Consider the following 25,928-nt stretch of genomic DNA (forward strand, 5'->3'; position numbering starts at 1 on the left):
TTACCCTCCAGTGGGATGTGGAGGCCTGGGGATAACTCTTTCATGTGACATGCCTGGGATAGTCCATGTTTTAAGATTATAGGGGAGATTATTTTTTTTTAATTGACACTATCTATAGATGGACCTTCTTGATATGTAGATTGCTTTCCTGTATAGAGAGATACTACAGACTGGTTTGACTGAAAGGAAAGCATAACTTTTTCTTTCTAAATTTTTTTCCCCTCCTTTCTTCTGTTTTTGTTGTTCTTTTTCTTTTTTGCTACGCGTACTCAGAAAATTATACTAAATGAAACTGCAATTAAATAAATACATATAGAATGTGAGAAATGTGAAAAAATACCTTTAAATTGGTTAGTATGTTACTAATTAAAGTTATTTTTTTATTTTTTAAAGATTTTATTTATTTATTCATGAGAGACACACAGAGAGAGAGAGAGAGACAAACACACACACACACACACACACACACACACACACACACACAGGCAGAGGGAGAAGCAGACTCCTTACAGGGAGCTCGATGTGGGACTTGATCCTCAGACCCCAGGATCACACCTTAGTCAAAGGCAGACGCTCAACCGCTGAGCCACACAGGCGTCCCACTAATTAAGGTTTTTAGAAGTGAAATTTGCTTACTTAAAAGTTGATGGCACTGAGGGGGGCACTTGACGGGATGAGCACTGGGTGTTATTCTGTATGTTGGCAAATTGAACACCAATAAAAAATTTATTATTAAAAAAAAGGGAAAACAAAGTTGATGCTCTTTGCTGAAGAAAATATTTATTTTAAAGTATTTTATTCCTTAGAAAGGCAGAGGAGCAAGTAGCATGATAAAGCCATTCATCATAGTCAGTTTAAAATTGGCAAAGTTCATGCCAAGCACAGGTTCTGTGGAAGATTTCATGGTCAATTAGGTAAATACATGTATAAAGTGGCCCCAGCACCAAAGATCATGAAGCCAATTACTGATCATGTTTAATTTCATCCCCTTAAGTCCCAGAAGTAATTCTTCCCCTCACAGTTTTAAGATATCCAAATAAAATGTTTAATTTTTGAATGCCATGGAAGGCTTTATAATATTTTGTAATGTAGAGTCATTAGTATATAAGTATTGTTAGATTTAGTCTTCTACGTTTCTGAGAGGTTTTCAAGAAACCTCAGCTAAAGCTGTCTAGAATATTTTTCATGACAGCATGATGGACATAAGTATACAATTTTAAGTATGTATTTTTCTATTTGAAATACAAATTTGAGGCACATGGTTAGTTGTTTGCATTTGCGCAAGATTCAATTTATATTATAGAAAACCTGCTGACTAGTGTTCCATTCAGGAGCCTTCTGTCCTACCATTTTATGCATGTCTGTATTCACACTAGAATAGTATTAAATGAACCTTTTATATTTTAAATATTCAAGAGTTCTATATTCAAAATTTCTTCTCGCTGTCAAACTAGTTTGCCTAAAGGCAAGGTAAGATCCTGTTACACTCTCAAAGGTAGAATTAAATTTTATCATGGCATCCATCATAATATACAGTTTGCTTAATATGCAAATAAAGAGTATATGGATTCAAAGAATAAAGGATTTTTAGGTACTGTGTGAAATCCAAGGGACCACTTTTATAGAATAGATTCCTTTTAAATTTACATTTCCATCATTTTAATGAAAACACAGGGTAAACAAATTATAATAGAAATGTTTTAAGTTACCATTTTCCATTCAATTTTACTTCTACTAGGCTATTCTTCATGGCAGCTCTTTATTTAAAACTAATAAAAATGGAAGAGAAGAAATAAAATAAATATATACGAAAGAAATCATTACCTCAGCCATTTTGGAGAGCTCCATCCAGTCATTTTTGCTATAACTGCACATGATGCTAGCAATCACAATCTTCAAAAAGAAAAAAGGAAAAAAAAAAGTCAGTTCAAATAATTGTACACAAGGTGTTTTGTACACAAGAGTATAATAATATTTACACATATATGTTTATAATGGTAAACCATATCATAAAAGTTAGTTTTTGATCTGTTGAAAGACAAATTATTTAAAATTAGCAATGTGTTATGGTAAGGCAGAGGATTCAGGGCTTCAGATTTATATTAGAGACTTTCTCATTTACTACCTTTTGAGTTCTTTTTTTTTTTTTTTAAGATTTTATTTTATTTTATTTGACAGAGGAAGCGAGCACAAGCTGGGGGAGCAGCAGGCAGCAGAGAGAGAAGGAGAACCAGGGCTCCCTTCTGAGCAGGGAGCCTGGTGTGGGTCTTGACATGGGGCTGGATGTGGGGTTTAATCCCGGAACCCTGGAATCCTGACCTGAGCTGAAGGCAGACACTAACTGACTGAGCCACCCAGGCGCCCCTACTACCCTTGAATTCTTATGTAAGTTACTTAACTTTTCTGATCCTCAGCATTCTCCTTCTTCAAATGGAAATAATGATACTGACTTTGCCAACCTCAGAAAGTGATAGTGGGAATTACATAAATTTGTGGATGTGAAAGGGTTGCCTAAATTATACAATGACATAGAAATGTTCATTAATATAATTACTGGTATAGCTAAAAGTTCCAGGATATGGAAAAGAAATAAATTAGTGTCTTCTTCAATCATATCTTATTACAGCACAGATAATAACACCTTACATATTCATAGTGCATTATAGTTTTAAACTTTGTTAAATGTTGATTATTTAACAATAGTCTTACAGTAAGCCTAAAATAGAGGTTGTATAGAGTAGTAGTTACTACCACCTGCTCTGAAGCCAGAATGTCCAGATTAGAACTCTGACTCTATCACATACTGTGTGGTCCCCAGCAAGTTATTTAGTTTTTCATTGATTAAATATGGATAATAGTATTACCTACTCAGAAAAGTAACAATGGAAATTGCTAAAATTTACATAGCTCTTACAATGTGCTAAGTGCTATTTTAACGGTTTTTACTTCACTCAATCATTCACATTATTCTCCCCATTTTAGAGATGAAGGTGCTGAGGCACTGAGATTTATTTATTTATTTATTCATGAGAGACACACAGATGAAGGCAGAGACACAGGCACAGGGAGAAGCAGGCTCCCTGCGGTGAGCCTGATGAGGTACTCAATCCCAGGACCCCAGGATTATGACCTAAACTGAAGGAAGACACTCAACCACTGAGCCACCCAGGTGCCTGAGGCATTGAGATTTACAAGGCATATAGCTAATAAGACACAGAGCCAGGACTCAGACCCAGGCAGTTTGACTGGAAATCTGTGCTTCTAACCACTAGATTTTGCTTTCCCAAAATAAGTATTCAATATATGTCAGTAAAATTTTAAGTTATTAACATTTAAAGACTGAGATTGAGACACAAAGAGTTGGTGCCAAGCCTAAAGTCACAGATTCTAGTGGAAGAGTACACTAAAAGTCACTGTACTCTTACCACATGCAGCTTTTTTATATATATCTAGAAAACAAAACAAAAGGTACATTGTAAAAGTCAGATGAATGCTTTCAACATTGAGAGGAACATAAAATAACTTGTGATCCTATTGGACAGAGTTCTAAAAACCATGAAGACAACAAGCCTGTCTGTAACATTAATTTTTTTTTTCTCCTGATAGACTACAATCTCCATGGGAGCTGGGACTACTCTGTATCATTCCTCATTTTATCTATAATAACCAGCACAGTGTTTGGCACACAATAAGACTGAGTGAATACATGAATGAGGTCACCAAAGGTTTAGGGAGTGAGTTGCTTTATCAGCTCATCTTTTTAAAATTAAGCAGAAAAAAAAAAAATAAAATTAAGCAGAAAAGAATATCATGAGTCAGAGAAGGGAAAAATAAACAACTGATGAAAACTATTGACAAATAACCACTATGAGTCAGAATGGGAGTGAACAGGGCTAATGTGAGTGTTGGTCTTGGTGATGCAAAATAGGGTCAGATGTTAAAACACACAGGACTTGTGTACTAGAAGGAGCAATTGAGAAAGAGGAATCAAAAGATCTGAGAGTCTGAATCTGAGTGACTGAGAAAAATCTCAGAACACTAGCAAGATAAGGAGTTTTTTAATTTTTATTTTATTTTTTTTAAAGATTTTATTTATTTATTCATGAGAGACACAGAGAGAGAGAGAGAGAGGGGTAGAGACACAGGCAGAGGGAGAAGCAGGCTCCATGCAGGGAGCCTGACATGGGACTCGAGCCCAGGTCTCCAGGATCACGCCCTGGACTGAAGGCGGCGCTAAACCACTGAGCCACTGGGGCTGCCCGATAAGGAGTTTAAGACATTGACTTAGCATCTTTTCCACTGAACATTCAACCAATATTTTGTGTACTATGTACCAGTGACTGTTCTAACTCAGAAGTGATAAAAAGAAAAATAGAAAAAGTCCGTCTTCCTGAAGCTTACATTTTAGGGAGAGAAAACAATTATAAGTTAAAAAAAAAAAAAAAAAAGAGTATTAGGACTATTCCCAGGTCAAAACTATTGTTAGGAAGGCATAATAGAGGACAGGAAGATGTTGAATCACAAGGATGCATAGTGACATATCAGATGATGGTCAGTAAAGGGTTATGAGTTGAGACATGAAACATAAGAAGGCATCTTACACTGAAAGACGAGATGAGGAATTGGGTGACAACTGGCATTCTAAATAGAGAAAGTACATGTGCAAAGACACTGAGGTGGAAATGAGCAGGGTATATTTAAGTAAAATTGAAGGCCATGTGGATGGAGTTTCATGATAGGCAAGAAACATATAAGAGAAAAGGAGAAAAGCAGGCAGTAGCCATATCTCTGAGAGCTGAGCTCTGTGGGAGTTTGGGCTTTTTATTATAGCCGCAGTTGAGGCCAGGGAAAGATTTAAAGGAGGGTGACAAAATTATCTAATCTACATTTGCAAAGCATGATTTTCACTAATTTAGAAGGAATGGGGTGAAGGTGTTTTAGGATGAAAGCAGAGTCCAGTTAGGTTGAAATAATGTGCCATGTGTAATTATCCATGGAGAAGTGGATAGTTCTGAGCTGGAACCAGTAAACTAGTCAGCAGTTAGACTCAGGAGATGAGGGAAAAGGAGAGATTAAGAATGCTTAGATTATTGGCTTTAACTACTGAGTGGACTGTAGACACTTTACCGAGATGGAACAAGGCTTAGTAAAATAACTAGTGGAGGAGTATTAAGAGGCTCAATCTTAATATATTACACATAAAATCTCATTAGTGAGGACACAGATTGTATCCCTGTATACATGAATCTAGAATTCACTAAAGAGGGAGGGATGAAGATATATTGGACATATAATGGCATTTAAAGCTATCTGGTTAGGTGATTTCAAAGAGAAAAGAATAAAATAAAGAAAAAGAAAGGACCTGGGATGCCACCTGAGAATGTGATGTCACAAATGGCAAGAGAAGGAAGTGTTCCAAAAAGTAAAGAGCAACCCATGCTAGTGAGTACTTCTGAGAGTTTGTGTAAGAGAACAGAGAATTATTCATGTGATCAGGCAACACAGAAACTATTGGTAACCTTTACAAGAAGGATTTCAGTAGGGGATCCCTGGGTGGCTGAGCGGTTTAGGGCCTGCCTTTGGCCCAGGGCACGATCCTGGAGTCCCGGGATCGAGTCCCACATCAGGCTCCTGGCATGGAGCCTGCTTCTCCCTCTGCCTGTGTCTCTGCCTCTCTCTCTCTCTCTCTCTCCTTCTATGTCTATCATGAATAAATAAATAAATCTTTAAAAAAAAGAGGATTTCAGTGAAGCAGGGGAGACAGCAGTCACACTGGAGTAGTCTGAGTGAACAGAATATGAAGAAGTGGAGAGAAGTGATACACACACTCAAGATTTTGGTGAGCTAGTTAAAAGATAAATAAGGCAGCAGATAAAGTTATGGGAGGTCTAGCAAGAGGTTTTTTTTTTTTTTTAAGATTTTATTTATTTATTTGGCAGAGAGAGAGAGAGACAGAGTAAAAGCAGGGGAAGTACCAGACATAGGGAGAGGAAGAAATAAACTCCCGCTTCCATCCAGGGGCCCTGAGGTCATGACCTGAGCCAAAGGCAGACACTTAACTGACTGAACCACCCAGGGGCCCCCGAGATATATATATATTAATGAGCCATATTTGAGTAAGTTTTATGCTTGTGGAAATGATCTGGAAAAGATAAGAACTTGTTGAGAAGGGAAGAAGTGATGATGAATCCGTTGCATTAGTAGAGGAGGTAACTTTTTTTTTTTTTTTTTAAGATTTTATTTATCTATTCATGACAGATACAGAGAGAGAGGGAGAGACATAGGCAGAGGGAGAAGCAGGCCTGTGGGGAGCCTGATGCGGACTCTATCCCAGGACCCTGGAATCACGACCTGAGCCAAAGGCAGATGCTCAACCACTGAGCCACCCAGGTTCCCGAGAGGAAATAAATTTTGATAGGAGCAGAGGAGGTACTGTTTCCAGTTTAATGGAGTGGAAGAAAAGGGTAGAGAGAGAAAAAATAGGTATGGATGCACTTGACTTTATAGATTTGGTGTGGAAAAGGTGAAATTATCTTTCCTCGTGTTTATATTTTCTTAAGTAGTAGATGAGGTCTCCCAACAGGAAAGAAAGTGGGGGACAGAGGTTTAGAAATATGGGGGAGAGTTGAGAGTACTGAAATAGTCATCCAAGAAAATGGGAACGCAAGTTTACTAAGAGCTTATGGTAAGAATCCTATTTATTTTATTTAATCAGAATTGATAATGTTTTTGGAAGGGGAGATTAATTAGTAAAAGCAAAAGGATAATATGATATAGAATACTGGAACACACATCAGAACCTTGTCAGAACACAGATCTGTTTTATACAATGTTTTATAATTGAGACTCATCAAGACTAGTTTCTGGTGCTTTGGCCATTTAAATGTGATGTGTTCCATGAAAGGGCATTTTTATATCTAATTCTGCTTTACACAGAATATTTTTAAATTGCACTTTTACATAACTTGACTTTCATTTTGATTCATGACTAACGAATATAGATTTAAAATGTATACTCTTTGCGTAAACATCTAATTACTATGAGATATTAATGTTCTAAAGCATATAAAATGCCAACTATAATAATTTATTAATCAAATTTTGCATGTTGTTTCTCCTAGAAAAATTCCTCAAGAGTTAAAAAATAGGACACTTATTCTGAAAAAAAAAAAAAACAAAGCAAAACAAAAAACAGTATTACATGATTTCTATTGTTATCCTTTCTAACTTTTAAAGAATCACATTTTATGATTAAATTATTTTTGAATTACTCTGAATGAAAAAATAAAGTGATTTTATTAAGTATTTTTTTCCAAACCAAAAATAGAATAAAGTTTGCATATCAGAAATTAAAGTGAAGAACATAAAACTTCTAATTTGGTTACAAGCTGACTCCTCAAATTCCCATTTACTTAAAGTGTATGCTTAAAACACCTATGTTGGCAACACTGTTTTGGTATTCTGTAAGTATGCTATGAACTACATTGGAAATTCAGTCAACAATTCAGCTTCAAGACAACTTAAATTTTTTAGTAGGGAAAAACTGCGAAATGACAAAGGTGAACAACTGTAAATTACAAGTAGCTGAGTTAGGTTTTGTCAAACAATTTAACAATATTACCCCTTAACACTACTGGGATTATACCCAGGAAGAAAAATAGCATGGGACATATGATTTTCAAAGACATTTAAACTAAGAAAACGTTTATTAAATATTAATTAACTGTACAATATTCAAATTTTAACTGTTCTTTATACTGTAGTACAAATAGAGCAAGTGAGATTGGTACAATTTTCCTGAAATGTACACATTGAGAATAGGACACTAAAACTGAAATTCCTAAGTTCTTTAAATTTAAATGGATATTGCTTATTTAATGTTTGCAGATGAGAATAATATTCTTAAAGTTGTCTTTTTATACTATTTAAAAATTCATCATTTTCTTTGTTTATTTTGGAACTAACAAATGTGTTATTTATACAACTATTCCTAACATAGAAAAGTATGCACATAGTTTCCATAGAAAATCAGATGTTGGGGATCCCTGTGTGGCGCAGCGGTTTAGCGCCTGCCTTTGGCCCAGGGCGTGATCCAGGAGTCCCGGGATTGAATCCCACGTCGGGCTCCCGGCATGGAGCCTGCTTCTCCCTCCTCCTGTGTCTCTGCCTCTCTCTCTCTCTCTCTATGTCTATCATGAATAAACGAATAAACAAATCTTAAAAAAAAAGAAAATCAGATGTTTTCCATTAGAATAGGAAAAACAAAACACTGGACTATTCAGGAACTACAGTAATGGCTGCCTTTTCCTCTTCTTTTGATTACTTCTGTATATATTTTATCTAGTTATTGTCCCTACTGTGTCTAGGAACTCATCTCCCCAAGGTCACCAGTGATACTTTTAGATACTTTTTAGCCCAAATCGTTACAAGAAATCTCTTCAGTACTGAGACAGTGAACCCCTCCAGCTTGCTGAAACTCTCCTCCATATGAGCTTTGGAGATACCACCTTGCCTTACTTTTATTTCTGTTGTTCCTTCCCAGGCTTTTCTACCTCTGGCTACCTTTTACATGTTGATGTCCCCAGGGTCTACGCATGGTCCTCTTTTAGTATCTTCATACACACTCTTAGACATCACATTTACAATGATTTCAGATAATATCTGTATGTAGAAAATTTATAAAGTGTACACCTTGAACTCATATCTTTCTCTTAAGTTCAAGAACAGCATACCTTCTAACCTCCAGATTCAATTTACTAAAATTAAACTTACACTTTTCAGCCCTGAATTTGCTAATTTCTTCATGTTACATATATTCCACCCTTTCATCCCAAATTAAAAAACTAGATTTCCGTTCTTTCTCATTGCCTACACCAAGTCAAGCCCACTGGTTCTCAAACTTAGCTAAGCATTGAAGTTCCCTGGACTTTAATAATAATAATAATAATAATAATAATAATTATTATTATTATTATTATTTTTATGAATAATAATAATTCTAACATAATTTGTATTTAGTTAGGCCCAAGCAACAGGGTTTTTCAAACATAACATCTCCAGGTAATTCTGATGCACAGGCAAGTTTGAGAAGTACTTCTCTACTTTACTTTCCAATGATCTCTTCTAAGTATTCCTGATTTTCATCATGACTGTCTTAGTTAAGATCTTCACCATTGCTTCCCTGGATCACTGAAGTAGCTTCCTTATTAATCTCCCTATCTCTCTCTTCAGCCTATGCCATCTGGTAGATCCTTCTAAAGAAATAAACCTGATCACATCACATTTGTTTTTCAACTCCAACTTCGGGATAAAATCCAATGCTTTCATAAGCTATACAAGACCACAATGCTACTTTTACTCCAACCACATTGAATTACTGTTCTTTCTTAATGTAACATGTATTCTACATTCTCCTGACCATATGTCTATTCCCTTTGTCTGAATGAATAAGGAATGGTCCCTGTGCTCTAGGAGCATATGGTATAATAAAGCAGACATATGTAAATTGATACAAAAATAATTATAGTGTATGAACCAGGATATAATGAGAGCAGAAAGGAAGGGTGATTATTTATACCTGTGTAAATCAGGGAAGATAGCCTAGAAAAGTAACTCTTACTAGATTCTGAAATCATCCATGGGTGTTTACTGGAAACTGATTAGAAATAAAAGAGGCAAGAGTACTCCAGGTGGAGTGAGCAAAAGAAGCAAAGACACGGGATGCTGTGTTTAAGTAATATACTCTAAAAAATATCAAGCTGTTCAATTTAGCATTGGAGGATATGAATGGATAAACTTCAACGGCAACAGAACTGGATGCATAGGTAGGAAACAGGTTTATCCAGGCAAGGGTCTAAACCAATGGTCTCTAACCAGGTAGGTATTTGGATCTGAACTTTAGATTATTCTAGCTTCTCATTTGGACATTACCTTCTCTATGAGGCCTTCCCTGTGTACCCTTCCCCCCCTGAGTATGTCAGGCATCCCTCTTCTGAGGGGTCCCACAGCATCTTTTGATCCCATCTGAGATCCCACAGCATCTTTTGCCTTTCTCTGTTATAACATTGATCATATTGCATTAAATTGTTGTTTATGTGTTTTTCAAAAGATGACTGAAGTTTTTGGGGACAGGGCTTTTTGTCCTTCTCTATATCTTTAGCATCTTATATTATACCTTGTACATAATTGGGATTCAATAAATACTTGCTTTAAGTAAATACTGGAATAGGTAGCTGAGAAATGGAATTCCAAGTAATGCACATTTTTATTACCAATCCCAAAGTCTAAATGTAAGTAAATTTCAACCTTCTAGAGAAAGAATGAGAACGACAGGCAGGTAGTATAGGTAAGAGATTAGGAAACCTTTTATAACTTATAAAGTATATTTTATATAGAAGAATAATAATCCATTATGTATGTTTATACATTTAAACTTAGTGCATATTTTCACATACATGACCTCATTTATTCCACACAGTAATTTTGAATTTAGAAAACTTTATACCGAGAATAATGAGCACAGATCATTTATTTTACCAGGGTCATGTTAATCAATAGCAGAAGCAAGGATTAAGTTCAGGTCTTTTGCCTCCAAGTTCCTCTCTACTACATTAAGACTATACTGTATTGATTTCCTATCCTTTCAATTTACATTAGAGATTCCAGTTGATTTTGCATCCTCACCCCTCTTGTGGTGGAGTATTTGAAAAAAAAAAAAAAAAGTGTTCCTCTACTTGTATTCATGTTCCTTTGCAATGTCACTGTGTAGTTAACCCATCAAGTGGAAGGATTTCTTTACTCACCGCTGGAATCTGGACTGACTTTATGACTTGTTTTAACCAACAGAACATGGCAAAACTGAGGTTGTGCAAGTGCCAAACCAAGGCTTGAAGAGGATTTGTTCTCTTCTGCTTACTCTGCTGAAAGCCTGCCTAGCCATGTGATGAAGCTATCACAGCCTGCTGGAGGATCAGAGCACATGGAATAGGGATAAGCCCTCTAGCAGAGGCCACCTAAGACTGGCCAGCCCCTAGCCCACCTGGAAGGTAACTACAGATAAAGGGACATGAGCTGAGACAAGAAGAACCATCCAGCTTAGTCCTGCCCAAATTGCTAACACACAGAATTCTGAACTAAATTCATAGTTGTTCTAATCTACCAAATTTGAGGTGAAGCACATGCTGTGTCCTTGCATGTACCACGCACGGTGTTAAGCATTCCACACGCATATCTCTAAACCTGAGAACAACAGGACTATATAGAAATTATCAACCCCATTTTACAGTTAGGAAACAAACAAACAAACCCTTATTTCAAGAGGTTAAATAACTGCTCATGGTTGTTCAGCTAATCTGAGTAAATTCAAATCTTGAATTGTTTGGCTATAATATTTTTTCTCTGAATCATCCTTCTGTGTTCCTTAATCATACATTTACAGAAAACCTTGTGGGTTTGTTTTTACACATGGGTTTCATTCAATGCATGACAGTTTTATTACTTTCATTCTCAGGGGCTAACTTTTTTTTTTTTTTTTTTTTTTTTTAATGTTCTTGGCCAATGCACGATTTCAATGTAACTCAATAAATACCATCTAAGCTTGACAGGCAGATGGAACTACCTATGAAATCATTAACTCAGAGGAAAGACCAAGTGAGCAAGACCTAATGAGTGATTCACTGTTTCCTAAGCACCTAAATATGTTAAGGAATGAAGATAGGGTAGTGCAGCCCTTTATAACCTGGCCCCAAATCCACTACTGTCCCATATCTTGACACACCAAATTGATCCCCCTGTCTGTACTGCCCACCAGATGTCCTTTTAGACTTCCATTCTTTGCCCCATGCTGGTTGTTCTTCTTAAGAGTACCATCCTATTCCTCTGATGGTATATCTCCTTTCGTTCTTCAAGGCCTAGCTCAGAGCCAATTTCTATCATACCACCTTCAATGATCTCAGACATAGAATCACTATACTTATCAGGTATTTGAGTAAAGTGTACCTATTTCTATTCCAGTTCCTGTCACAGTGCATCACAGATGTGTGTTTATTTACACCAGTGTCTTCTTTTATACCATTCAGAGGAAGAACATGTTAATTTTTATTCATGTTTGCTTTTTTATTATTTGGTTCAGCATTGCATATCATCTAATGTACTTTGTAATAAATATTTATAAAAGGAAGGATGACATCTTGTTATTTTATTATTAATTTTTTAAAATTTTCTGGTTCATCCCTATGAAGATTATCATACTTGCTGCAATCATGGAAAATAAACACATATATGAAACTGCCATTACTACCATATATTTTTATATTTTTAAGCCATTTACTGTTTTCATAGCATGACTTTGGCACTGAATTTAATCTAAGATGATTAACTGGATTCAGGTTTTTCTATCATTGTTGACCCTTCACTGAGGTTGCAGTAAGTCAACTGAAACCATGAGATTTGAATTCACTGTACACAAAGAAAGGCGTGTTTCCTACATAAAACTGTGTATGAGATTTGATTTTGCTTTTACTTAAAAGGTCATGAAACATTGCCTGTTTTAATGTGGTTCATTCATGAATACAGCCTTTCAAAGGCACATAAAAGGGTTGATTTCAAAGGTGTTATGAAGCATCTATATTCCAATTTTAAACTTCTTCTTTTATTTAGAAGCTATAACAAATATGCATTTAATTAACTGCTTTTATAAATTAATAAGGCTAATAATTAATACAGTGCTAAAATGTAATATAGGAATTTAAAAAAAAGAGGTTAAAAAGAAAGCAATGAAGACTCTCAAGATAATTACATAGAATGATGCACCGCATTAAATAGTTTGGGCACTTCTTCCAATACCACACATGTAGCACATGGGTGTTGTAAAGATTATTGAAACATTTTCTGTAAAGACTTTAAATTCCCAAATGAAAATTTTATGTAAATACTAAATGTTATTGTAATTATTTTATGAGATGTAGCTCTTTTGCTCTCATTAACTATGATTGCATGTTTAATGCACATTCAATTAGATAATTCTGTTGTGTGAGTTAGTGGTATTGTGTCTTAAGTACTGGATGGTAAGCTTCTGGAGGACATAGGGTTGTGTCTTCTATCTCAGCATCTCTCTTTCTGGTGGGCTGGGACTGCCTGTCTGTTTACCAAAGTACTGGACACCTAGTAGGGACTCACAAAATATTTGCTGAATGAAGAAATAAGTAACATAGTAGATGGTCAATATATGTATGTTAAATGCAGTGCTTTCAAGAAGTCAAGGACTTCTAAAAACACACAACTTACTCTTTTCCAAATATATGTTATTACTTTACAGAAATTCTATGGGAGGGCTTAAATTCAATTCATTGTGGAACGTGCTGTAAACCGTTGGGAGGCTGTGCCCTGGCTGCTTCTCCAACATTGTGTATTCTTTCCCAGACATCCACAGGCACTCTCCCACACTTCCTTCCAGTCTCTGCTCAAACATCGTTGCCTCAGTGACACTCTATTTAAGATTGCAAACCATCCCTTCCCAGTTCTATTTTCTTTGCCATTGCACTTTCTATCATTTTCTTATTTACTATATTTAATGTCTTTCTCCCTTCAGCTGGAATGTAAACTCCACTAGAGTAAGAATTGTTGTTTTGGATACAAAACAGTGCTGGCATGTACTAGATGCCCCATACTTGTAAAATGAATGATCAAATACTGACATATTATTTAATTGTCTTTCTGCATCACCACCTGATCTATAAAATGGGAATGATCTGGTTTATCCCTCTTATTTCATGGTGATTATTCTGAGAATTTTATGGTATCATGTTTCTGAGATTAAATAGTTTTCAATGAAATCCCATGATAATTTTTATGACTAAGAGAATAATGTCATATTCAGATTTGCCATTTTCTACAATTTAGTTAGAGTGCAAACAATGACATTTTATAGTACTGCAACACTTTGGTTTTAAACATCCACAGATAAGACTTTTAAAAATATGCTATTGGAAAGTGTAGAAAGCATCTTCATATGCTCTTTTGATCTTTCTTTAGAGTCACACTGTGGGCATTTTATATTTGTAAGTTAACATATTATTTATTTATTTTTTATTTTTTTTATGCTTTTTTTCCTACAACAATGTTTAATCTCCATGCTGAGAAGTCCCATATGACTTTTCCCCCCATGCCTTTTAAAATTAGGTGACAAAGTAGAAATCCAGTCATGAAAATAAAAAGGCAGAGGTGTATGAGCCCTGGCTCAATGAGACATATCAAATACATAGCATCCTGGTGTCAGAGGGCAGAGAGAACTGTCCTAGACAGTGTGGGGGAACGATGGACACCGCAGAGGTAAAAATTCTACTTCGTGATCACTCACACGTGAACAGTGCATTAGTCATTGAACAGGGGCAAGGTGAGGAGTACTGGAGGGTGGCACAGTTGTAATTCTCTATGAGGGCTGGGAACATATACTCCTGGATGGGAAATTTTAAGTAGCTATGTTTATTATTACTTTTTTCCAGCAATCTTGCAAGAGGCAGAAGTGTGACATTGAGTTGAGTGAGACGAGCGTGTAGGTGGGTTGGCTGAGGAGCCCTTCTCTTGATGCAGGCCTCCGGCTTGTCAAGGAATGGCTGGTTCCACTGCTGGGCCATGTTTACTCTTTTGCTTCAAGGAAAAGGGTTTCTTGAGGGAACAACTTTACCTCCAATAAAGATTTTTTTGGGTCCAGCTGGGTTACGTCTCTCCTAGGAAAGGTACTGAGTAACTTGAACTCGTCCCATGGAAATCCTTTGGAAGCAACAAAATCAAAGACAATCTGGAGCTTATTGCAGTCCAGGAACCGCCGCTCAAGGAACTCGCCACTGGGGGTCCGGATCCGCAGTTTGCTCACGGGTTCAGCATTTTCTTCCTTTGGTTCTGGAGGCAGGGCCTGCTCTAAGGAGAGCCGGATGGCCTCACGTTCCTCTAATTGTTCTTTGCGAATCTGCTCCAGACGGAACTGCTCTGCCATCTCTCGTTCATGAGCTTCCCTCTTTGCTCTGTCAGCCTCAAGTGAAAGGCGATAGGCCTCATCTTGCTCTCTCTTCACATTTTCTCTGGTTTCACGTTCATCCTCATCCTTTATATCTTCCTGTTGTTGGGCGGTGAAGATCTCCATTGCAGCCATGAGTCTCATCATTAACTCATCCACTGTTGTGTTACCTTGTATCACATTTAACACTTCGTTAGATGATCGCTTTCCCATAATAATCAGAAAAAGTGGAAACTGATCTGTTTCTTGAGTCCGGATGGTTTGTGCAACAACACTGCCAAAGTGTCTATTGCACATTGTCAGAAATCTTGCTCTGTTGGCGTCCTTTGTCAGATCCCAAGCCCAGGTTATAAAATTTTGACTCAGATAAGAGACAATAGATTCAGCACAAAGCATTTGTGAGCAGAACACGTTGGTTAATACACTTTCATCATGGTGGAGGTAGATAGCAAGAAGCTTTCTATCTGGCTTTCACATAGAAGGCCTCTTGAAAAGCAGCTTCTAATGAGCCAGTAAAAAATACAGGATGGCAGTCACCATATCTTGAAGAAAACTCTGCTGTAAATTGTAATAAGGCATCTCCTTCATTTTTTTGCGTTTTCTGGCATCATTGGAGATTTTCTCAGGGCAGAAGATGCCATGCCGAATACTTCTCCATCATCCACTCCAAATTCGGAAGCATCTTCAAAATTATCTCCATCGCTATCACTAACCATATGAACATCGGTGCTTTGCTCTTCGGACTGCTCCCGGGTCTGCACAGGTGAAGATCTTCTGCCCACTGTAAGTCGATGGCAGGGATAAGATAGCCCTGATTCAGCAAGACACATCGAGTCATCTGTGGCAGAAGTTGGCCAGCCCTCCCATAATTGATGGCGAATGGGGATACTCGTAAGGTCATGCACATTTCTCTTTACCTCTTGAATAGTACTGCTTCCTGAGAAGTTCAGGTTGTACTCCCGCTGGACTTCTCGGTGGGTGATGATCAGCATGAAGTTTTGATTTAATGACTCCTGCAGGGCACCAGCATGAGTAGATGACGAAGGTGGTGGCAAGTCTGGTGTAAGGACATAAAGACTGTTGTTTTTTGGCAAATGTAGTGATTTTAAGACCGTACTGTCTTCCACATCTCCGGTCTTCGAGCCTTTCAACAGCATTTTAGACACAGGAATCTGAAGTTCATTTTCTAGAATCTGTTTAATCTCTCCAACAGTACAGCTGTCTTCAAGTACCACATCAACATTTCTGTCTCTGTACTCAACCCTGAAGTTCAGCATCCGAGGTTGCCTTTCTACAATTTGCCTAGATGGCATTACAGGTCTAAATGCTGAAGAGGAAGAAGGAGCAGGAGCTGAAGCTGGGTGACTTGAATCAAATGCAGGTCCTGGTATAGTCTCACCTCCATAGTCACTTTGTAGAATGCCATTTTCCTGGGGTATTACACCATTGATAGCTGCCACTTAGTCCCAATTATTTTGCTTAAGCAATGTAATAGCTTCATCAATGTTTTCAATGCCAGTACATGCCTAGATATAATCTTTGTTTCAAACCAACCCAGGAACTTGGACAAGTCACTTCCTTTTTCTGGTCTCAACTTCCACAAAAGGAAAACTGAGAAGCTGGAAACAGATGATCTCTGAAGTCCCCTGAAAATCCGCCAGGATCATCTCCCGGTCCATGTTGGACGCCATGGCGGCTGACGAGTTCCACCAGTTAACATATTTTTTAAAAAGGAATGGTTCCACAGAAGAAAATTTTTATAGAGTCACATTTTATAGATATTGAAGAATTCTTTTTAGATTTCACTAAAATCCTAGGAAATTCACTAATATCTAGGACACCTTTTTATTAAATTATGTTTCTTGGCTCACATTCTTTATTAGAATTGAGATTAAAATTTTTTCCCCTATTTACCCAGGACAAATCCTAAGAACTATGATCCCCAAATGTGTATTTCTCCAATTTGACAGATGCAAAGAGGGCCAGTATTCTAAACAGACGCCATGTTAAAGACAGAGTAGCTTACTGGGACAGGCTGCAATGTTGGGTACAGAATGGTGGGGGTGGGTGGGATGGGAGTTAGAAATCATGCCCTTTACCTGAGATGTCTAAAAGGCATGCATTCTAAAACGCAAAGTTGTAAGACTTTCTTATAATGCTCTGCATGAGGCCTAAGTATTTCCAGCACACCTGTGTTTCTACTATGCACTTCTGTAAATACTCACTCATCACCTTTCTTCCCCCTGAGGCCACCTCCTTCAACAGAGAAGGAGCTGAGGGAATACTTGCTGAATGAATAAACTAATGGAACTGTGTACTCTTCTTATACAAACGATCTTATTTTCACTTCTCTGCTCTCCTTCTTCCTCTTCATCATGTTCCATCTCCACCAATTCCCTCACCTCAATCTGACCTTTCCATACAGGGAACTATGTATGGACTCATGCACTTCCACCTCCTCCATTTTAAGCTGCCACAGCTGCCAACAGTGGGCACCTTGGTACACAGCAATAGAAACAAAACCTCTTAAAAAAAAAAAAAAAGAAAAGAAACAAAACCTCTAACATGTTCTGCTTTTTAGGATAATGATTAATGATACTCAATTAATAAAGCATTTATTGTATCACTGAATATTGATATGATTCCCTTGCCTTAACACACTGTTGATACTTAAGAATCAACCAAAGATGTTTCACATACTTTGTAAACATCCTAGGATTTCATCTATATTCCCTATTTCAATTCAAAATGTTTCCTTCTCAGAGGCTTGGCATACTGATTTACAATAGAAATAATGACAGGACCTTTTTCAAAGTGATTGGAACCTTTCTGGTATAAACTTTATACAGCATAATGAATGTGTTGGCATTTGGTCCTTATTTGCATACTATAAAAATAAAACAGAGTGTACAACAAAGTCCCTGTTAAATTCACATTACCTGTTAAATGAAGATACTCAAAAGGCAATGTAACCTAATTAAAATCAAAAAATGGTATTCAAGCCTACTTATATAACTTCTAAGATAACACATATGCACTAATATTTGCAATGCACGCAAAGGGTATACATCTCATTAATTACACTGGAAAAAAATCCCCAGACTTCTTTGATCTAATCAGTCATTTCATAAAATTTTCTAATTCCAATATTAGCTATTTCAAATGTTGGGCTAAAGTCACTTTTGTCTATAATCAATGCACGAGCAATTCTAATCCAAAGCAAACTCTGAAGGATCTTTGCAGTTTAAAATTTGATGTTTTTCACAATAATATATTGAAAGTTTGAAAATAAGAAAATATTTCTTTTTTCTCGTAAGTGTTCCATTTTCTCATTGTTCATACTTTCTGGCTTGCTCATGAATGCACAGATGTTGACATCAATGCTGTTTTTAAGCAACAACAATGAGGTGTTTGTTTTGTAATCTCTTCCTCCTGTCTCCCACATATAATTACATGATCTTGGAAGCTTTCAAAACACATAGGAGAAAAGTAGCCTTTTAAGATGAAGTAATTGTATGGCTGGGGTTTGTAGTCTTCTAAATTAAAGGTAGATTATACATTTTTCCTACCATATAAGATTTGCTAATTTGAGAGTTCCTTTAAAAAATAAATTTATAAGCATACGCTTGTCTTAGGAATTATTGCATAAAGATACACACAATCAAGAGTTGGGGGAAAAGGTATTAAGACTGCAATTTTGGGTCATCATATGCTTTCTTTTTTAATATTTTCTATATATTTTCAAAACACATCATAAAAACTACAGCATTGATTGTTTTAATTACTTACAATAAGGCAAAGAACAGCCTCTAGAATAATTCAATTTAAGAGACAAAGTCTGGTTCAGAACCTTTTGAATTATTTACAACCACCGCCAATTGTTCTATCATTTAACGAAGGAAAAGAGAGGTATCCTTCCCTCCCCCACCATCAAGTCATCATAGTAGAATACTATAAAAGCTTGTGATGAGGATTTTAGTCTCAGATGCAGCCCATGTCCCCACATGTCTCATAAATTCTTCTAATGCATTTTCACATGCATGATCGTGAATGCCTATTCAGTGAAAAGGTTTACCATATGCTACATTTTTCAACTACCAAGAACAAAGGGCAAATGGTTCCTGGCCTTGTGTTTGGAACAAAAAGTATAAAAGCAAAAGAAAAACCTTTTACATTTTTACTAAATAAAAGAATGAATACAGATTGTAAAGACCCAGGGGAAGCTTCTTTTGGCACCATGCTGTTCATTCTTGAGACAAAAGTATTCAATGAGGGACGGATGAAGAAAGAGAGATACAGACTTAGTAGTCCTCCTGCTCACTTAATCCATTTTAGTAAGAAACTTTTTGTGCTACAGTACAGCATAAAGTATTTCCTTCAGTATAATTTCAGAGTGATATGAATTTCTGCTACTTCTTTAGGAAGAATTCACAATATAGTAGTTGGTTACTGTTAAGCGTTCTTCATTTATTTTTTCTTTTCCCCTTCAAGATACTGGCAGGTATGCCTCTTGAATCAAGCTAAACAATCCCTTTCCTTTTTCACTTTAAATATATTCTAATAACTCAGAGTACTATTTTTCTATTGAGAAAATAACTCAGAGGATTATTTCTCAATAGAAATTATTCAGCCAAGCCAGAGAGACTTACTGCATTTGTTAAATGTATAATAATTTCCTCCAAATTATTTATGTAAATAATATATGCATATGCATATATAGAAAACATATAAATTATATACACACATACATTTTTCCCCTCAATTAACTACCCCAATAACTACAATGAAACAGCCACCCATGAGCACAAATTACTCAGCCAAAACAGACACACAGACACACACACATTAAGAATCCTATAAATTGGAAGAAAAAAATCTTAGTATACAAATTTTAGGTTAAAATTTTTGTCCTTTCTATGCATAGTCCTTCTTTTCAAATTGTAACGTACTACAATTAGTCAATCAGTTGGTTACCAGCCTTGGTTGAGTGCACAAGCAATTTCTGGTAAAGTACTCACTATATCAAAATTCCATAGCAAATATGTTATAGGTGCTGCAAAGCTCATCATATGGAATGTTATCTCTATCTTATACTTACAGTATCTAAGAAATGACAGGAAAAATTCACTCACAGCAAATTAGTGGCCACATTTCATGTGTTACAGGACATATATAATTTTGGTGTGGTGTCGGTTTCATAGCACAATTTTTTTGATGTGTATCAGAAGGGACCCAAAGTGGAAAATTAACTAGACTTTCTAACTAGCAGCCTAAGATGCTCATCTAAAAATACTTGTGCCTTAATAGTGTTTTCCTTCTCATAGCAAATTACTCTGCCCCACTTCACTTCTTACTGCCCGATATGTGGTAACTAAAGAATTTCTAAGAGTCAAGTCATTCTAGGTGCAAAGCATTTTAGTTCACAACCTATATTTTTCTAAGCTTGCTAACAGAAAGCTGCACTGAATTATTTCTATTGCCTGGCTTGGGTTTTGGTCTGGTTTGAAGGGTCAGCTTCTTCATCTGGTCAATTCATCTTAAATAATTTTGGCAATGAATCTTTTTTAGGCCACTCTAAAGCATCATTATTAAACTAGGTATCTCATTCTTTTTTTAAAAAAAAAAAAAAAACACTCATCAAACCTTTAGTACTCTTTTGCTAGGTTTTCCTTTAATAAATTAAAATTTGTAGCACGACTGTTTTTACTTCATAGGAAGCAACTGCTCCTATAATTATGAGGAAGAAGGGAAAACATTCTTTACGGGGGGAAAAAACAAACTCTAGGAGCCATATAGGGTGAGAAGAGGGAAAGACTACAATCCATCTACATATTTTTCAAGGACTTCCTTACTGAAGCAAGTGTCATAGCACTGATTGATTCTAATTTAATCAGTTGATTCTTCCATACTCTCCACCCTGGAAACAACAATTCATTTAAAATAATAAAAACTCCTAAGCCTCTGGAGTTTTCCACCTTTAAATGGGATACTTATCGATAACATGGAGTCATCCAAGCCTTATCACTGATGATGTTTTTCCTGAGATCCCTGCACCCCTTCTCTGTGATATACTAGTGTGTGTGCATCTGTTTGTGTGTGTGTGTGTGTTGTGTTTACTCTTACAGCATGTACAGCATGTAAAGCTATGGATTTTATGAAGCAATGTTTTTTTTTAATTAATTGTTATTTTGTATGTGTTTGTCCTGTCTGCCCAGCAAATTGATATCCCTTTGATGGTGGGGATTCTTTCTTCTATACCTTATTGTTCCATGTAGAGTGTCTTACATATATTAGCTACACTCCTGATTAAGTAGATATGGCAGCTATTCAATATCATCTTACTATAAAAAAGATTAAGAAAATGATTAGTATAGCAAAAGTAATCCAATAATCCTGATGCTTAAAGAACATTGACTTTTTCAGTTTTCATTTTGCTAGATTTGGGAATTAAATCAGTTTTTGTTGAGAACCTGAAAAACATGTCACAATATAGAATGCTTAACAAAGAGGGCAATCTAATTCCTTATACCTTTGAAAAGATTTCAAACCATGTCATTCCATTTACCTATAAGGACTAAATTCACATGAATTAGCCTCTCACTCATGTAATGTGGTGTAGAAACTTATTGTCTTGTCAATGGCTCATGTAGAGCTATAAATTGGAATAGGTGAAGGAAATGTATCCAGTGACTACAGTAGATGGTGACAGTGCCAAATCCTTCCAGAATCACTGAGTAAATGCTTTGTTGTCCAAAGTGCCTTACCTGTAAGTTTAATCTATAATGATATTTAATTTTGAAAATATTATTTTGTTTTAGCTCCAAGGTATACAGCAACATATTTTTATTTGAAATGGATCCTAGAATACTTTGAGGCCATTAGCATAGCACTTCTCTTGAAGTACTTCTTTTGGTAGTTCGCAGTTGCCAAAATGTCACATTATTGTTGGTAAAACAGAAAACAAAAACACTTGTACCCAGAAATTATTAGGGATTTACGTCCTATAAAGCTATCTACAAATACAACATAATTTTAAACTATGAAAATGTTGTTCCACTTGTTACTGGGATGATAGGATTAATGTAAACCCTCTGAGATATCCTTAACCTGGAGGTGTCACCAAATGCCTCCTGAGTTCATCTCCAGCCTAAAGGATTTCTTATTGACTCATATTTTCATACCATTGGTTCTCAATCCTTACTCCAAAATATAGCCACACCAATATTAATCAATAATGTTTAATTTTCTAAGCAGTGTATGAAAGGATCTTGACAACTTACTATCTCTCCTGCTTGCTAGCTCTTTCACTACTGACAAGAAATACTCCTCAAACTCTACAAGAGAGGTCAGATGATATAGCGAAAGGACTATGGGTCTCCACACTTAGTAGCTGTGTACTGTCGGTGAGTTTCATTTTATAATCTCTTGAGTAAATTATCAATGTCTGTGATCCTCAGTCTCCTTATCTGTAACATAGGATTAATCATGCTCCCTTAGTGAACAGTTATTTTTTAAAGGATTTCTATTTATTAATATGTAAAGAAACAGATTGCTGTCTCTATCTCTATTGCTATGTCTAATCTTATCTCCATCTCTACTTCTATATCTGTATCTCTAAGAAATAAACATAATGCACTCAACAAGTATTAGCTAGGTCCTCTGCCTTTGCAATTCTCTAAAATTAGCATATATTTCTTACATATAAATACTGAATGAAATATGTAAATTTCAATTTCAACAAATAACATATTATAACACATGCCTTTAAACAGTACAACTGTGTTGGAAGAATGGTTGAGGGAAGTATAAGAAATACATTTCTTTTAAATAAAGCTATCTATAGTAAGCAGAAATTCTTTAAATAGATATATTCTGTTGCCTGGTTCATCTGATTTTGATTTTATTTTACTATGTTGTTTTTCCTTCAGTTTTTTTCATTATTGAAATACAAATATGCTTCTTATTAAAAAATACCTAGAACATCAAATCCCATGCAATAAGAGTGTTAACCATTGTAAACCCTGTCATGTCTCTGAGAAGCAGAGGAATTATCTTGTTATCAATTTAATAATGGAACATTGAAGTAAATGATGCCATCCACTGACACCAGTAACACTGTCTCTCTGGGGAAATTCCTGTCTGTGAGAACTGTCAATCTAGATGGATACGGACATATTAAACATACTCCCTTCAATCCATAAATCTACCCTTTCTGGGATGCCTTAATAAAAAGATTCCCTATTTTGATAAAGACAAGCTATGCAGGATATCTTGACATTACTATCTATAATCTCTATTTAAAAAAATTTTTTTGGAAGAGGTTAGTAAATAATTTAACATTTTCTTCTCCTTCCTTTTTTAGCATAACCCATATGTAAATATGTTTCTGCGGTTTTAGATGAATAAAGTAATAATAATTACACAGAGATGTAGGAAGTAGATAAAAGGTATTGTTTCAGCTATTTGCTTTGGCAAGCTTTTCACAGAACACAGTTTACCTTTATTAGTTTGCATTGAAATTGCCTCTAGTTCTAATTCAGATGGTTGTTAAGACAATTACTTATGTTAAAAATATGACACATTTTCCCATGAGAAAATATGACAAGAAAAGTAAAAGTTATAAATATATTATTAAATATATAGTAGTAGAAAAGAATGAAAATATTCTCAGTATAAAAATACATTGTAACAACAAACCAAAAGCCAGAAATCAGTTCATTTGCATTATGAAATTACCAAGATGTTTTGGTATCTGAGATTGTTGGAGCAGATTAAACTGCATAAGTGGACACACGTTTTAGTTCAAGACAAGAAGCAATGACATCCTCAACTCTTTCCTAAGGACTGAAAAAGGAAGAGTAGATATTGATAAAAGGAAAAAAAAAAGTGGAAGTAGGAATCCTAGAAAAGGCTCTTGAAACGCCAACTAATTTTGGACTCTTACTCCCCACAGGCACCAGAAATTCTATTTACCCAAAACCAAACCCATCATCTGCCTCCCCAGATCTTTTTCCTGCTGCATTCTATCTTCACTGAATGAGGTCATACAGTTGCTGGAAAAGAACTGAGAATCATTCAACAGGATTTTGCTACCCTTGCTATTTGAATAGTCACCATCTCTGGAAATTCTAATTCCTACACCACTCTAAAACTCATCACCTCTTCTGTGTCCATTACCTTTGTTCAAGCTGTTCTTATTTATCACCTGCACCAGATTCTACTATACCCCTGGTACAAGCAGCTATTTAATATATATAAATATAATGGCTTTAACCCTCACAACATTTTTATAAGATAGGCATCAACCTTCCCATTTTTAAAGGTTTTTAAAAAGTTAAAAATAACCTTTATTATAGGTTCGAGAATTGAAAGAAAGCCTAGAAAAATGCAGAATGAAGAATAAAAATCTATCTCCAACTCTTATCATTTGACTCTAGACCCTTTTCACAAATGTGAACCACTACTAATGTAGTTTATCTATATAAAAAATACATTTTTGTAGAAAACAGACCACAGTATGCACAACTGTTCTGCAACTTAATTCCAAAATTTATCTTGACTATTCAATAAATCAGCCTCTGTGGATATGTTCTTCCCAGTTTTTTTTTTTTTTAAGATTTTATTTATTCGAGAGAGAGAGAGAGAGAGAAGCAGAAACATAGGCAGAGGGAGAAGCAGGCTCCATGCAGGGAGCCCAATGTGGTACCCGATCCTGGGACTCCAGGACCACACCCCGGGCCAAAGGCAGGCATTAAACTGCTGAGCCACCCAGGGATCCCCTTTTCCCAGTTTTTTAAAACCACTAAACAATATCACAATAAACATTTTTTTACACATATGTTAGAGTAAATTCTTAATCAGATATTTGTATCAAAAGACACATGCATTCAAAATTGTATTGCTATGGTCAAATTATTGTGTAGAAAGGGTACAGATAATCTCACTAACAGTGGATGAAAATGGCTCTTTTCCTATATTCTATCATATTAATCAGAGTCCTGGCAAGAAGCAGATGGTACACTCAATTTGGGTAATTTGAGTAAAGATTAATGAAGGGGCTATTTGCAAAGGTAGGCTTGTGTAGGAAAACCACAAAAGACAGTGCAGGATATGAGAGGAGCCAATAGGGAGCCTTTACAACCCCAAGACATAAAGGATGATGGAGAGTGCCACCACACAGAGCCTGTGACTTCAGTAACAGGTATGGTGATCCCGCAGGGAAAGGTACCCTTCTGCCTTAATGTCTCTGGTCTCCCCTGACTGAGCCCAGTTGAAAGCAGGAGAACAAGGTAACCTGTTATTGCAGATCAGCCTTCTAGATAAAGACACTGTGGAAAAGAGGGGAGTAGATCTGAGCAGCAAATTGAAAGTGTCAACTATACTTTACAATTTTCTTAGTTGGAAATTAAAAAGTCTTTGTAAAAAAAGAGTCTGTGTATAATGCTAAAGCATGTAGATATTTTTATTCTGTCATCTTGGTTTCTGAACTATTTTATCCTCCTTTGCTAACTGGTTTTGTTGTCTCCACTCTTGCTCTGCTTCCATCAAGTTGCTACACAGCCACTCAGAGATCTCTCCAAAATGCAAGGGAAATTCTTATCATTTCTCTGTATAAAATCTCTCAGTAGCTCTTCAGGTTTCCACGCTAAAGTTGAAATTCCTGGGCAAGAATAAATGACCTTCACAATTGGGCCCCTGTGGTCTTGGGTCTCCAACTATCATGCGTGCTACGCATGCCTGCTACCCCAGTTTGCCTATTTGCATTCAGCATTCAAGGGGTACTAAGTCATTCAGTTACGAGTTATAAAACATTTTCTCACACTTGTATGTGACTGCATTACTATGCTAGCAGTGCCAGCTCCTCCTTTGCACACATGCAAACCTTTCAGTCATTCTTCAAGATATCACTCAAGAG

General features: G+C 36.1%; 2 protein-coding genes and 1 long non-coding RNA gene across 6 annotated transcripts in view; 1 reads left to right on the top strand and 2 right to left on the bottom strand.

The window, feature by feature from the left end:
* Nucleotides 1–25,928, bottom strand: part of DPYD (dihydropyrimidine dehydrogenase) — a 790,677-nt gene that overhangs the window by 267,658 nt on the left and 497,091 nt on the right. For all 4 annotated transcript variants that reach the window (XM_072834642.1, XM_072834646.1, XM_072834643.1 and 1 more), the window contains one exon: nt 1,825–1,893. In XM_072834642.1, coding sequence (XP_072690743.1) covers nt 1,825–1,893 — 69 coding nt within the window. The remainder of the gene's footprint in view (nt 1–1,824; nt 1,894–25,928) is intronic.
* The window catches only part of LOC140638017 (uncharacterized), a 34,218-nt gene continuing 13,690 nt past the window's right edge, over nt 5,401–25,928 (top strand). The window contains exons 1-3 of the long non-coding RNA XR_012035141.1: nt 5,401–5,442; nt 10,846–11,045; nt 22,313–22,416. This is a non-coding gene — a long non-coding RNA (uncharacterized lncRNA). The remainder of the gene's footprint in view (nt 5,443–10,845; nt 11,046–22,312; nt 22,417–25,928) is intronic.
* Nucleotides 14,463–16,704, bottom strand: LOC140637712 (FAS-associated factor 1-like). Its single transcript, XM_072834003.1, is given in 4 exon segments — nt 14,463–15,479; nt 15,481–15,605; nt 15,607–16,539; nt 16,609–16,704. Coding segments are annotated over 4 exon segments (1,998 nt in total). The 3' UTR covers nt 14,463–14,635.

This window comes from Canis lupus, chromosome 8 (assembly GCF_048164855.1).
Source record: "Canis lupus baileyi chromosome 8, mCanLup2.hap1, whole genome shotgun sequence".
Taxonomy (NCBI): domain Eukaryota; kingdom Metazoa; phylum Chordata; class Mammalia; order Carnivora; family Canidae; genus Canis; species Canis lupus.